Genomic DNA, 14,524 nt, shown 5'->3' on the forward strand with positions numbered 1-14,524 from the left:
GGAGTTGCCGACCAGCAGCTTTGAGAATCCCTCCCCAGCCTCCAACCTTCCCCAAGTTGATGAAGTAGCAGTGTATATGCACATTTTATGTTGCAAATTTAAGTTGCCTTTTCTTTTACATGAAAACCCCTCCCTTGGGAGCCCAGCTGTGAAGTGGGATGAGTAAAAGGAGCTGCAATGGGCGGAGCAAACGCATTCCCTGCGCTGGTGCAGCCCTGGCAAGGCAGTATGTGCTGCTTGAAGCCCTGGGGATAGGAGGAGCAGTTAGCCCCTCCTGCACTCCTTACCTCCAGGTCCTTACACAGGAAGCCACAACCTGCACCTCCCCTCCTCAAAATGAGCCAGCACAGCCATTTGGGGAAAATGGAGAGAACCTAGCACCCTCACTTAGCCAAAGCCTGCAGAGCTTCTGGGTCCCTGTCTGGATGCCAGAGCTACTTAGGGGACAGAAGGCAAGGAAGGACAGCTCTACCATCAGGTGTGACCCTGGATGCTGCTTTTCAGGTGGGGGCAGTCTTCACAAAGGATCCCTTTGTTCTCAGTGTCCCCTCATGGGGAGTCTCCCCGGGAACGGTACAATGGGGCATTGTGCAGAGCAGAAAAGGGCCCCTTGTTCCAGCATCCAGTGCTCCGGGCTCCAGGCTCTCTCTCTCTGAGTTTGAGTTTCCTGTGGGGTCCCATGGGCTTGGGAGTGGGTCACATGTGGCAGGGCCTGGCTGAGGAGAGGCTGGCTGAGGACTCAGTTCTTGCCCATTCCAGCCTGAATTTAATCAGGAGTGCTCTGGGGTATTAATTCAGCCATAAAAAGAAATGAAGTTCTGACACATGCTACAACAAGGATAACCCCCAAAAATATCACGCTAAGTGACAGAAGACAGATTCATTTATATGAAATATCCAGAACAGGAAAATTCATGGAGAAGGAAAGTAGATTCATGGTTGCCAGGGCCGGGGGAAGGGCACGGGGAGCAACTGGTTACTGAGTGTGATGTTTCCTTCTGGAGTAATGACAATATTGTGGAATTAGACAGAGGTGATGGTTGTACAACACTGCGAATGTGCTCAATACCGATGAACTGTTTGCCTGAAATGGAAAATTTCATGCTATCTGAATTCCACCTCAATTTTTTAAAAATATAAAATGAAAACAAAACAACAACAAAAGACAGCCCTGCACTGGTGTGGCTTCAGAATCACCTGCCTGGCGTTGCTTTCGCCTCCAGAATAGTCATGTCATTCACATCAGACTTGCTTGTTCATCTATATTAAGGAACAATTTAAAAATAACTTTTAGACATGGGTATGTCTTATTCCCTAAGACTGTGTTTCACTTAGAAAAATAAAAATAAAAACCTCTGCAAACCCTGGCCAAGGTGCAGTGCCTGGAAGATTTGTGATGGGGGGGGGACCCTGAGACCCTGCCAGATGGGGTCTCTGAGATGTTTCCTTTCTCCCTGCAGCTCAATGCTCTGCAGGCCACAAGCAGGCCAGGACCAGGCCTGAGCTGCCTTTCATCAACACCAGGGACAGGGGCTTCCTGAACTTGCACTGTTGAGCAGAAACTACAGGAGAAGTCTGGTTGTTAGGAGCAACCTCAGGAGCAGACATGAGGCTTAGCCGCCCCAAGACCGCTCTGTGCTTCAGGAGACAAAAAGCCTGAGAGAAAGAGGGGAAAAAGAGTGAAGGGCTCCCATCCCGAGAGAAGCGGCCAGCTCAAGACCAAGGGGGCCCGGGGTGGGACCCTGTCATGTGCCCGCACAGCTCTGGGACACAGGCATGCACAAGCCCGTGGCTGGCTGCTCTCCCAGCAGCTGCGGACTGGCTTCACAGAGGAATGAGCTCCTGTCAGCACCTCATCCAGCTGTCCCTCCAGCACCCCGGCCTGGCAGCTCCCACTGCATCAGGGCCATTGTCCCTGACATTCGGTTGCAGCTGTCTCTGGCATCCATAAGAACTCAGCTTGGGCCCAAATCTAATCATTCACCCTTCATTTACCCTAATTTTTCATGTCTTGAGAAATCTTGTTTATAGAGGAGGACAGGACCCATTGCCACTAACATCTGTCACCTTCTGGAAGAGTGGTCAGTTTGGGCAGATGCCGCCATGACTGTCCAGTGGCCAAACCCCCCAGAGTGAGGCTGGCAGGTGTGGTGGGGGTGAGTGAGCAGGTGTGTGCCATTTGCTGGCCATTTGGGGATGGTGACTCACTGACGGCTGTTCTGCTTGGCTCAGTCTTCTCTGGCACCTCAGCCCTGGGCCACAGTATTCCCCCTCCTGTACCCCAGAAGACGTAGCACTGTGTGGCCCTATAAGCTGTCAGACCACGGTTTGCAGGCAGTGTGGAAAGCAAAACCTCCAATGCCACATGTTCTCTGGTTGTAAAGTCCTATGGCAAAAAAGAATGTGTAATTTTTTTTCCTCTTGGAATTCATGTTCTGAACTAGAAGTCTTGTAAATCGCCTTGTCCAAAGGTCACATACTGGAAGCCAGGTGGAACTCTGTATCAGTCAGCATAGTGCTATGTAACAAACAGCCTCAGATCCCAGGCCCCGAGAGAATCAGCACAAAGGCAGATCCAGGAATCTCGTGTGTTCTGCCCCCTCCTGCAAGCCTCTGAGCAAAGCTTTGCTGAAGATGCCTATTGGAGCCTCCCGGATGCAGCTCCCCCCTAAGCAGCACCATCTGTCGTGTACTGAGAAGAACCACACACTTTCTTCAACTTTGCCCACATACCCGCCTGAGCGCATTTTCATTAAACCTTCCTTTGCCAAGTTCAGAAAAATAAATACTTGGGAGACAGCAGAGATCTTTTTACAGAGTGTGTTTTAATTTGCCTTTGGTTCTCTGGAACGTTCTATTGTGGCAGAGGAGGTCAGGGTCCAAGTCGGCCAGAGCCCCTCTAATCGAAAAGCATTTTTCTTTGTGACATGTTTATTTCAAGCCACCATTTCCCTTCCTAGTTATACTTGAAACAGGTCTGCTTTGGGAAGTTTCAAATTTGGACATTTTGGGCAAGAAGCCTCATTAAATCAGAAAGTCGAGCTTGGAAAGATGGCTACTGTCCATGGCAGCCTGTCTGGGCTCAGAAGGCTGTCTGAAGTGAGTCCCTATCAGTGTCTTGTGTACCCCTCCTGCCTATGGGCTGAGAAAGCCTGCCAGAGGCCCTGAGATCCCTTCCCCACGGAGCTCACACCTGGAAGAGGAGCTGGGATCAGGGTCCAGGTGTCTGAGATCTGACAGACCCTTCTCTGGTGCAAGGCACAGAAGTCAACTCTGCCCTGCACAAACAGGGAAGGGATCTCAACCTTGAGTTTCAAACATCAACAGACTCAGCTTCCCTCGTTGGAAGGTGCTGTTGGTGCCACTGGGACAGTCTTAGTGCACACATCCACCTGGGGAGGCTGCCCGGTGAGAATCCTGGGCCCCACCCAAGGTGTTTCTTGACTGCAAAAGCACCCTCTGTCTCTATCACATGTGAAGTGCCAAAAACTAAAGAATGGCACTGCTGGTGCCAGCTCCATCCCAACCCCCTGACTGAGAGGAGAGACAGATGGGGGTATAGCAGGGAGTGTGAGGACCTGCTACGGCAAGAGGTGATGGACACTGGGCAGCAGGAACCACAGCTGTTCCTGATGTATCCATGATCTGGGTATGCACCTACCACTGGGAAGAAATGAGCACTGGGTTCCACTCTCTGGGTTAGGCATTGCTCTGTCCCTGAGGATAGCCACCCAGGAACAGAGGCTTGTTTATCAGGGAGCTTCTTGTAAATCAGGAAAGGTATCAGCTGATGATGTGGAGGTTGAAGCTGGAGCAGCCCCACCTGGATGCCCAGAAAGCTGTCCCACAGGGCTGAGAGGGAGAAACACCAGGGGGGTTTTCCATCATGTCTGAGTGTGTAGAAGGGCAGGGAATGGACCAGGCCAGTCCCCAAGCAGACCACCTTAAGTAAGGGTCTATCCTTGACCCAGACCAGAACTTGGGCCCTAGCTGGCACCACCAGCACCCTGGAGACAGCTAAAGGAGCTCAGTAAGAGGCTGTCTCCAAGCCCCATGACCCTGTTACTAGGAGGTTCCAGATGGGGCTGACTGAAGCCCTGTGAGCCCCCTAGCCTTTCTCTACCCAGCCGCTGCTCTGAGCAATACGCCCACCCTGCTCCTTTCTATTTCTGCAGACCAGCCAGTAATTAAAGGCACCAATTAATCTCCAAGGCTGCACTGGAGATGCGATGCCAACTGCTTCTGAACACAGGGCCAAGGGGCCAGGTCAGGGCTGTGGACATATCGGACATGGCATCCGGGCTTCACAGCCTACTCTGCCTGCCCCTAGCGCTTTTCTCTTGAAGCCTGCACAAAACACGGGTGTAGCCTCCCTACCTGCAGGGTAAGGGCCAAGCAGGAAGTGGGTGGGAGAGAGGAACAGTCCATAGGGCTGGCAGAGAGGAACAGTCCATGGGGGTACTTGGCCCAGCAGCCCCAACACACATATCACATACACGCACCACACACGTCATACACATACCACAATGTACACACGCCTTGCACCATACACACACCATATATACACAGCATACATATGCCACATACACACCATACACACCACACACACACCTCACACACACCACATATACATGGCATACACGTATCACACAACACACACTGTACACACACCTTGCACCATACATACGCAATATACACAAATTACATATACACAGGAGACACCTTGCATCATACACACATCACATATACACACCACACAGACACAGCATACACATATCACACACACACCATACACACACTTCACACCATACACATGCAATATATACAAATCACACATACACAGCCTATACACATCTCACACCACACACACACCACATACACACAGCACACACAGTACACACTACATACACACACCTCACACCATATTCACACTTCACACACACACGTAAAACTTCATACCATACACATACCATGTCTGTACAACATATACACAAACAGTATACATATGATAACCACACACAACATACACACACTACACACACATCGCACGCCTTGCACCATACACACAAAACATATACACAAAATATACACACACTCCACACAGCATACAAACATGACATGCCATACACACATACCATGCACAACATACACACTGCAGAGACATACCACATACAAAACATACACATACCACACACAACACACATACATCATACACAAAACATACACACATTACAAACACAAAAACACCACACACACCGGACATACACCACATACGCACATCAAATATACACAGAACAAATAAACACGCCATGCACACACTTGCACTGCACCACTATAAACAGGCTTCCTGAGTTACCATTCCCAGAGGCTGAGGAGTGGGGTGTGGGGGACTTTGGCTTGGAAGCCCCCACAGGCCTATTCTGACCACCTCATAGGCACGGGCAGCACCTGCCAGCCCACACCCCCTCTGTGCAAAAACCTCCTTCCTATCAGCCTCCTACCCACTGGTATCAGCCAGTTAAGTTGTGCTGATCAGACCCTCTCACTGATACTGCCCAGCCCACCAGATGATGCTGAAGTCAGGGGATGGGAGGTGTGTTCACTGATGGGTCAGGACAGGGAAGAGGGGCTGAGGGAAAAGGGGGAGCAGGGCCACTGGTGAGGACATGTGGCTTAGGAAAGATTTGGGCAGTGCAATGGCTCTAACAGCTGCCCCTCAACTCTTTGACCCCTAAGGCTACTCTCTGTCATAGAATCCCTTGTGCTCTGTGCTGCCTCAGGGCCTCTGCATGTGCTGCCCACTCTGGAAATGCATTTTCCTCTCTGCCAGGTTGGAAGCGTCACATCTCAACCTAATTGTTGAAGCTCAAAGAAGCCTCCCTGGACCTCCCTTTTTACAGACCTCTCACCCTGGGATGAGGATCTCTGCCCCTGGAGATGCTCCTCATTAGCTAGCTGCCTGCCCCTACCCCAAGGCCAGCATCTTTAGGACTGTGGAGCGTGGTCCTGCACTGCACCATGTAGGAGAGCCCCTGGCACCAAGCAGGCTTAATCGATTCTCAGGAACACAGACTTACCCTAGACACCTCCCTCTCTGAAAGTCACATCCTAGAGTCCACTCAGGAGCTAGTGGCCAATGGCATGAACTAAGGTCAGCATTAATGGAACAGGAAGTCCTGACAGTATACTGGCGTTTCCCTGAGGATTTCAAGATGGACCAGAGGCAAGGCTGATGTGCCAACAACCCACACTATGCCCAGTCCAGGAGGGGCTGGGCCCTTACTCCTATACTGTGCTCTGGGCAGTCCAGCTCACCTTGGCCAATATTCTGCCTTTCCCCTCTCACCCCACGGTGGCCTGCACAGGCTTGATGGGCTGCCCACTGGCACCTCCTGCCAGCCCCTGCCAGTCACTGCAGCTCAGGGAGAGGCAGTTGGTGCAGCCCAAAGTACACTATCCTGTGACCTGAGCCAGGCTTTGGACTCTTAGGTCCCCAGTGGGGAACACTGGTGTGGTACCCACCACAGTGGGTAAGAAGCTGTCCAGCACACGAAAGCTCCGTGTTGTTTTCCCCTGGTTAAGTGGAGCCCTTCATTGAGACCTCTCCCCTAATGTGTGAGGAATGTGAGTCCGCTCTGCCCGGATGGGGGATGAAAGGTTGCACCATTTGGGATAGGTTCCCCTCACTCCGTTTAAACCCCTGCTTTTGCTTGCCAAGGTCCTGGGTCTGGCGGAAGGTCTGGTGAGAAGGTCCATGACTTCCGAGGCAGCAATCCCCCCTGGGACCACCACCTCCCAGCAGTCACCTCCCACAGGTGGTGCTTTACAGACCACAGAGTGCCAAGGCAGGGACCTAGGTGAAGGGCAGGACTCCTCCACGGGGGTGGAAAGCTACCAGACACTGGTGGAAAGAAGTCTTTCTTGGCAGGTGACAGAGCCAGAGGCAGTGGATGGCAGGAGGGGACAGCGCAGCCACCACCTGCAGCCAGCTCTCCACCTGCCCTCCGGAGCCTCCCAGGGCTCTGCTCACCTTAAGGAGCCGCGCTCCCCAGGGCTCTCCTCAGACCAGACTCGGAGTCAGCCTGTGTGCTCAGACAGGCGTGTTTTCCCTTCATGTGGCAGGTGGCAGGCAGCCTGGGCCCTGGCTCCTCGTCCCCTGGAAAGGCCCGCCTTGAAGCCCAGCTCCTGAACTTGCAGCTGCCATTCCAAACGCGAGGCAACGGTCTGGGCAGTCCCGGGAGCTCCTCCTCCTGGATGCGAGCAGGCAGCAGCTGGGGCACCATCTCTTGAGGGCCGGAGACGCGTCCCACGCGGTCGGAGGTCTGTAAGGTGAGCGGGCTAGAAGCTCCGGCACCGCCCACCATCTTTCCCTTTGGAAACATCAGCCCCTTCCGCTGACCCAGAGATGGCGTCACTCCCGGGCTACCGTAGCCTTGCTTAGGATCACCGGGTCTCACAGGCTACACGCGTGGAGATACATGTGTCCCACGTCGGCCGCCTGAGAGGGGTGGGCCAGCTCGGGATGGCAGGCCAGTCGCCTCTGCGCGTTTGTCGAAAGCACCGACCGGTCCTCTAGGACTGCCGGACCGGAGGCAAACTTGCGGAGGTGGCCTCGGGCGGGGACTCGCAGCAGTGGCTCAGCGCTTGTCTCGGAGGAAATGTCCCTTCTCCGACCCCTCTTCCTTACCAGGGCCGCACATACCGCCCCTACCCCTCCTCCCCGCCAGGCGCCCCAGGCGCAGTGGCTAGGAGCCGCCTCCGCCTCCGTCGGACCACCCAGAGCCGCCGTGCTGAGAGGGCCTCTGCGCCTCCAACCCCGGGGTCACACCCGGAAGACACTAGGCCCCCGCGTCCGGCCACGCCATCCGCCTGGTGGCCCCAGGGATTCGGCAGCCAGGGTCAGCACAGGCCACGCCCCTTGCTCCCGCCCCCTCCAGCTGCCTGGTTGCTGGGACCGCGCCCCCGCCAGCGCTATGAAAGCTCGCACTAGAATGGGGAGGACGCGCTGGGGTCACCTAGCTCAGAGCCGCGGCCTTTGGGATCGCCTTACCTGGACGTGCGCTGCCCGCTGACTCGGAAGGAGCTGGTGACTTCTGCACTTTGCGCCTGCCCGGAGGACCGGGAGCTTGGACTTGGTCTCTACGCGGCTGAGCAGACCCTACCCTGGGATGCAAGCAGACAGCAGCTGACCCAGCGCTTCTGGCTTGCCGGCGAGACGTCAGGGCTCTTGGCGGGCTGTGGGTGTATATATGGTGGGGGTTGGTACCGGAGAACCTGTTGCCTTGCTGAACATCGGCCTGGGGACAGGCTGACCCAGGGGTTGCAGCCGGCTCGCAAAGCAGCGCGTTCAGTAGTGTCCCTCGCCCGCCCTCCCGGCCCCGTTTTTCCTTTTCGGTCCTCCCAGGAAGCGGAGCTCGCGGCGTGGGGAGGCGGGAGACCGCTCTTGGTCAGAGCGCAGGTCCTGGGATGCTGAGCGCCTCGGCCCCCACGTGGTGCCACGCCGGGTGGGGCGGGCGGGGGCGCAGCGGGGACAGCGGAGCTTCGTATAAGAGTGGGGAGGCGGGGGCGGATAAGCCCCGCCCCTAGGAGAGTGGGGGGCGCCCTGACCAATGGGAAGATGGGTGGGGGGAGGAGCCTCTGGGTGCCTCTTAAAAGAAACTTGTTGCGGATCTCGGAGCCCCGACGGAGTTGCGGCGACCGCGGCGACGGTGGTGGTGGTGCGGGTGGGAGAGCTGAAGCTAGGGCGGCGTCGTCAAGGAAGAAGGTCGGGCCTCCCCGCGGCGACCTCGGGGTCCTGGAGCGGCCGCACCGCAGCCCAAGCGCCGGTCCCGGTGCATCTTCCTGCGCGCGCCCCTCCGCGCGCAGCCCCGATGCTGGACATGAGTGAGGCCCGCACCCAGCCACCCTGCAGCCCGTCTGGCACCGCCAGCTCCATGTCGCACGTGGAGGACTCTGACTCGGACGCGCCGCCGTCGCCCGCCGGCTCTGAGGGCCTGGGCCGCGCTGGGAGCGCGGTGGCCGGCGGTCGGGGGGACTCGGCAGAGGCGGCGGACGAGCGTTTTCCTGCTTGTATCCGCGACGCCGTGTCGCAGGTGCTCAAAGGCTATGACTGGAGCTTGGTGCCCATGCCTGTGCGCGGCGGTGGAGGCGGCGCGCTCAAGGCCAAGCCTCACGTGAAGCGGCCCATGAACGCCTTTATGGTGTGGGCCCAGGCTGCGCGCCGCAAGCTAGCGGACCAGTACCCACACCTGCACAACGCAGAGCTCAGCAAGACGCTTGGCAAGCTGTGGCGGTGAGTGTGCCATCTCCAGACCGGGGGAGGGGGTATTACAGGGGAGCGGATGGGGACCCTGCCCACACTTGGCTTCAGGCTACTTGCAGGACCTGGGGGAGTGCACGGTCTCACGGAGGTGACTGCCCACCTCTGCCCCCTCCAGGGCGGTTCCCACCACCCAGGGCGCTCCAAGTGCAAAAGTACTCTCTGGCCAACAGAGATCTGGCGCAGGTTATGGGGTCTGCGTCTGCTAGGGCAGAGTGTGGGGTGTGTACGCTTTAGAGCATGTTCCCCCCTCTTGGAGACATCCTGCAGGGGCCATGGCTGGCACCCCAACGTGACCCCCCAGCCACTGTGAGTGGGTCAAGTATGAGGTTCTGCTCTCTGGCAGTGCCTTTCCTTGGAAAGGGTCCCAGGCCATCCATGGGATGGAGAGAGGTGGGCAGGTGGAGAGATGGTTAGTTGACCAGCTGGTACAACCCCACTGCTTCAGCTTCTTCTGGCCACCTCTATGCCTGTAGCAGGGAAGGACAGAGAGGAGATGATGAAGGAACTGCCCAGAGAGGCACACTATGTGCACACAGTGGCTTGGTGAAGCTGTTTTTGCATAAAGTAGCACAGCAGCAGTGAAGGATGCCTTGCTTAGGATAGGCCACCCTACCAAATGACCTTTACTTGGGTTCACAATGAATGGCTGTGAGTTTGGGACTCTGGGTCCCATTTCCTGCTCCTCACCTGGTCACTGGGGGCTTAGAGCTGTCAACTCTTCCCTTCCCACTTTCTGTTCAGATCTGGGGCACAGTACTGCTCCCCTAAGCCCTGCCCTGGGCTGTTCAGGGCAGCTTGGAGGCGCCTGAGGGGTGTGTGTGCTCTGAGGCTCTGTAAGGACTGGGTTTCATCAGTGTTTCTGAAAGTATGGGAACAGAGGGGCTGCAAGCCCGCTGCCCGCCAGGTCCGGCACAGTTCCCGGGAAGCTTTGCTTTTGTCCACAGTGTAATTCTTAGCTAGGTCCTGCCCACCTCCCCCACCTCCCTGAGAAATCCCCAAAGAGGGGGAACAAACAGGCTTGGGAAGGGGGTCAGCAAGAGAAGAAAGAGAGGTTTGGGGCTTATTCCTTTGGCTGAAACAAGCCTCCCCTGCAGGCCCCAGCCTTCTGTTCTCAGAGAGGGCCGTGCATGTGGTTTCCCCAGAGGGAGCCTTGGTGCTCTCTGCTGCCAATCCCCAAGGCAGTGTATGCTGGGTGCTGGCTGGAGTGTGGGGCCCAGGCTCCCTTGTCACCCCTCTGCTAACCTCTGTCCTGTAGGTTGCTGAGTGAGAGTGAGAAGCGTCCCTTCGTGGAGGAGGCAGAGCGGCTTCGTGTTCAGCACAAGAAGGACCACCCAGACTACAAGTACCAGCCCCGCCGCAGGAAGAGTGTGAAGACTGGCCAGAGTGATTCGGACTCGGGAGCCGAGCTGAGCCACCACCCTGGTGGCGCTATGTACAAGGCTGACGCAGGCCTCGGTGATGCACACCATCATAGCGACCACACAGGTAGGTGCCACGGCCAGCTGTGGCATGTCTCAGTGTCAGGCCATGGCTAGGCTGAGCTGCAGTGGTTGGGGCAGCCCCAGCACAGACCAGACAGAGCCAGGCCTTCCCCAGGTGCCCAGAAAAAGTCCCCAAAGCCCCTGAGCACAGCTGATTCTGACACATGAGGGGGCTGCTATAGGTATTGCTTGGGCCAGTGCCCATGAGGCGCATGTTTTCAGTGGGACCCAGCTAGACATAGTCCCCACTAATAGTGAGAGTGGCCCAGGCACAGTGGTCAGCAGGCAGCCCCAGCTTCAGGGTCAGACTGGTGGGTGGATGCCCAGCTGGCTAAAGCCTGGGAGCTTGGATTTGCTGGTCCTGGGGAAGGACAGGTTTTGTGTGGCTTCACTGCAGTGGATCCTGGAGCTCCCTGAGTGCTCGCTCTACCACCCTCTGCCCAACTGTGGTCTCCAGCAGGGTGGGTGGGGGCCTCCGTTTTTCCGTAGAACTGTTCTTAATGGAATTTTCTAAGCCAAGGAATGAGGTCTGGGTCTGACTTTGCTGGAATTTCTGGGAAATGTAAGGAAACAAAAAGCCGTTGATCCCTACCTGCGGCAGTTAGCTTGTGGTGTCTCCCCCCTCTTCGTCCCTGGCCAGCCAGGCCAGCCCCTCCCGCCCCCCACAGAAGGGGCATTCATCCCTGAAATGTGCTCTCGGTCCGCAGGGCAGACCCATGGGCCTCCCACCCCGCCCACCACCCCCAAGGCAGACCTGCACCAGGCGGGTGCTAGTGTTGGGGCCAAGCCAGAGCTGAAGTTGGAAGGGCGCCGCCTAGTGGACAGCGGGCGCCAGAACATTGACTTCAGCAATGTGGACATCTCTGAGCTCAGCAGCGAGGTCATCGGCAACATGGACACCTTCGATGTCCACGAGTTTGACCAGTACCTGCCTCTCAGCGGCCACTCGGCCATGCCCACAGAGCCCAGCCAGGCAACCACCGGCTCCTACGGGGGTGCCTCCTACTCTCACCCTGGGGCATCCCCCGTGTGGGTGCATAAGAGTGGTCCTCCAGCCTCAGCCTCACCCTCAGAGGCGGGTCCCCCACGGCCACAGATCAAGACAGAGCAGCTGAGCCCCAGCCACTACAGCGACCAGCCCCATGGTTCACCCGGCCGTGCCGACTACGGCTCCTACAGTGCCCAGGCCAATGTGACCACAGCTTCCCCCGCAGCAGCTGCCAGCTCCTTCGCCAGCTCACAGTGTGACTACGCTGACCTGCAGGCCTCTGGCTACTACAGCCCGTACCCTGGCTACCCGTCTAGCCTCTACCAGTACCCTTACTTCCACTCGCCCCGCCGGCCCTATGCCTCGCCTCTGCTCAACGGGCTGTCCCTGCCACCCGCCCATAGCCCCACCAGTAACTGGGACCAGCCCGTGTACACCACGCTGACCAGGCCCTGAGGCTGTGCCCTGGGGAGGGATGCCTGTCGGTAGTGGACAGCCTCTTCTCAGCAAGACAGACGGGGTCCCCTGGCCTCCCAGTGCAAGTGGCCAGGGTAGAGCCAAGTGCCTGCTGAAGCTGTGGGAACAGCTGTGTCACTATCATCGGCCCTGGGCCCACAGATCTCTGAGCCTCCTCCAACCACTCAGTCCCTCTTCTGTGAGGCCTGTGGACACCAGCTCCTTGGGTTTGCATCTTTGTCCATGAAAAGCAGCACCACAAAGGACAGAGGGGAGAGGCACGTGGCCTTGGCTGGGGCTGCTCGGAGGTCCAGTCCCACAGTGGCATGGAGACACACATCCCCATACACACACACCTATGGAGGACGCTCCCTGGACTGGCAGCTGTGTCCACATGAGTGCCTCTTGGGACCAGCCTGTTAGGTTGCAGGCATTCCTTGTAGTCAGTTCTTCCAAGCAAGGTTTGGCTGTGATTAACACTCCTCTCTTTTTATTTTTATTTTTTATTTTTGAAGCTTAAATGTGTTTGTTTTGAAAGCTGTTAAAGATATATTTATGTTCTGTATTTTATCTTTAATTAATGAAGTAATTTGTTTAAAGAGTAGAATTTAAGACAAAATCAAAGCTGGGGAAGCATGCCGGAGGGCCAGGCACAGAGGTGGGGGTCACAGCATGGGCCACATCTCATTGCTTTTGGTGTTTGGGGAAGCAAACACCTGCCTGGCCCCTAGCTCCAAAGCTCCCACCCCCGGGATACTGGGCTGCTTTGGGGCCAGAATCCCAAGGGAGGAGAAGGGACTTGCCTTGTGTCTTTTATCAGGTCAGGGTGCCCCAGCACCTGGTGTTAGGTGGGGTTTGGGAGGCAGTGATTTGTCCCTGCCCATAGCCAGGCCAGCTGGGAGAAGACAGGAATTTCCTGGGGAGGGCGGCTTTAGAAATGCAACGGTTTTGGCTGTAGGCCTGTAGGCACCAGAGCCACCTACCAAGCTGTGAAACTAAACCTTCTCCACTAAACGATAGGTTCTTAGTTTTAGAGGAATAATACCTGATTTAGCTGTAGCTTCTGCTGTATGCTGAGCATATGATAACCGCCTACTTCATGGAAACTTGTGCCTTTAAAATTTTATAAATTTAAATACATCTGGGAAGTTGCTTCTTTTTACTTTTTCTACTTTTCCTACTTTTTTTCTAGAAAAAAATTCTTTGCATCTCTCTCTTTGTGGGGGTGGGGGCGGGGACCGCAGCAAACTCATTTTTATGCAGTCTATTTTTCAGCATCAAGTTCAGGGAAGACTTGTTGTCATTCGCCTGCTGAGGTGAGCTACTTTCTGACCAAGCAACGCTAACTTTTGTAAAGATCAATTTGATAAAATTAAAAAAAAAAAAAAGCTTTTTATCTATGTGGGCTGTGTTTTGTGTGTTCCTTTCTGTGAGCCTGGGGTTCCTATGATGAAGGCATCCAGCAAGGCAAGGTCCAGTGTCACTTGGCTGTGGGCTTTGCCCCTCCTCCCCGAGGTGACCGATGTAGGGGTTGTCCACTGGGGCAGGGCAGCCCCTCACCCCACCAGGCACCTGTGGGCATGGAGTCTGAATTTAAACACTGGAGCCCTCAGTTGACCCTGCCTACAGTCTCCAGGAAGTGGCGCCATGTCTTCCTTCTTGGGGGGCCTCCTCATTGAGCAAAACAGGTCCAGATGGGCCAGATTTGGGGCCATGTTTTCCTCCTGGGCAAATCACAGAGCTGGTTTCTGGGTGGCTGTGCAACGCAGGGAGCCGACAGCATTTTCCAGGCCCTGGCCTGGAGCCAAGCTGGGGTGGGATGAAAGCCACCCCACTGGGATCGGGCAGAACTGTCTGGTTGGAGGAAAGTTTCTGGGGAGAAAAGGGCTATGAGGAATGATAGCCAGTGGGTTCAACCTAGTCCTCTTGCCAGAGCTCCCGGCACACATGATTCTCAGGGCATCTTGGTATGGGGATGGGAGGAGGATTATGCCTCCTTTGAGAATCCAAGTAGGAAAGACAGCTGCATCTGTAGTTTTAATGGGGCGGCCTTAGTGGGGGGCACCTACTCTGCCCCTCCTACTTGCCCAACTACCTCACCCCTCCTCCCCCTACTCTGGGGATCTTGAGTCCAAGGCCTGCCATCAGCAGCCCTTGATGAGAGCTGCCTAACTTTACAAGGGTTCCTGATGTGTAGGGTTCACCAGGCCCCCAGGTGAGAGGGAGTCTAGGGAACCAGGCCAGCCCGTCCTGTGTCCAGCCAAGGGCTGTCCAGGT

At 56.0% G+C, this 14,524-nt stretch overlaps 1 protein-coding gene across 1 annotated transcript; it reads left to right on the top strand.

The window, feature by feature from the left end:
• Nucleotides 1–8,509: 8,509 nt before the first annotated feature.
• On the top strand, nucleotides 8,510–13,619 carry SOX8 (SRY-box transcription factor 8). The gene is made up of 3 exons (XM_053555811.1): nucleotides 8,510–9,292; nucleotides 10,578–10,807; nucleotides 11,511–13,619. The coding sequence occupies exons 1-3, from the start codon at nucleotides 8,610–8,612 to the stop codon at nucleotides 12,245–12,247; spliced, it is 1,650 nt and encodes a 549-aa protein (XP_053411786.1). The 5' UTR covers nucleotides 8,510–8,609; the 3' UTR covers nucleotides 12,248–13,619.
• Nucleotides 13,620–14,524: the final 905 nt, after the last annotated feature.

The sequence above is a fragment of the Nycticebus coucang genome, chromosome 12 (genome assembly GCF_027406575.1).
Source record: "Nycticebus coucang isolate mNycCou1 chromosome 12, mNycCou1.pri, whole genome shotgun sequence".
Lineage (NCBI taxonomy): Eukaryota > Metazoa > Chordata > Mammalia > Primates > Lorisidae > Nycticebus > Nycticebus coucang.

Coding starts and splice junctions, on each gene's coding strand:
- SOX8 (XM_053555811.1), top strand. CDS start 8,610: ATGGGAAGATGGGTGGGGGGAGGAGCCTCTGGGTGCCTCTTAAAAGAA. Junction 9,293..10,577: donor ACGCTTGGCAAGCTGTGGCG/GTGAGTGTGCCA, acceptor TCTGTCCTGTAG/GTTGCTGAGTGAGAGTGAGA. Junction 10,808..11,510: donor CCATCATAGCGACCACACAG/GTAGGTGCCACG, acceptor CTCGGTCCGCAG/GGCAGACCCATGGGCCTCCC.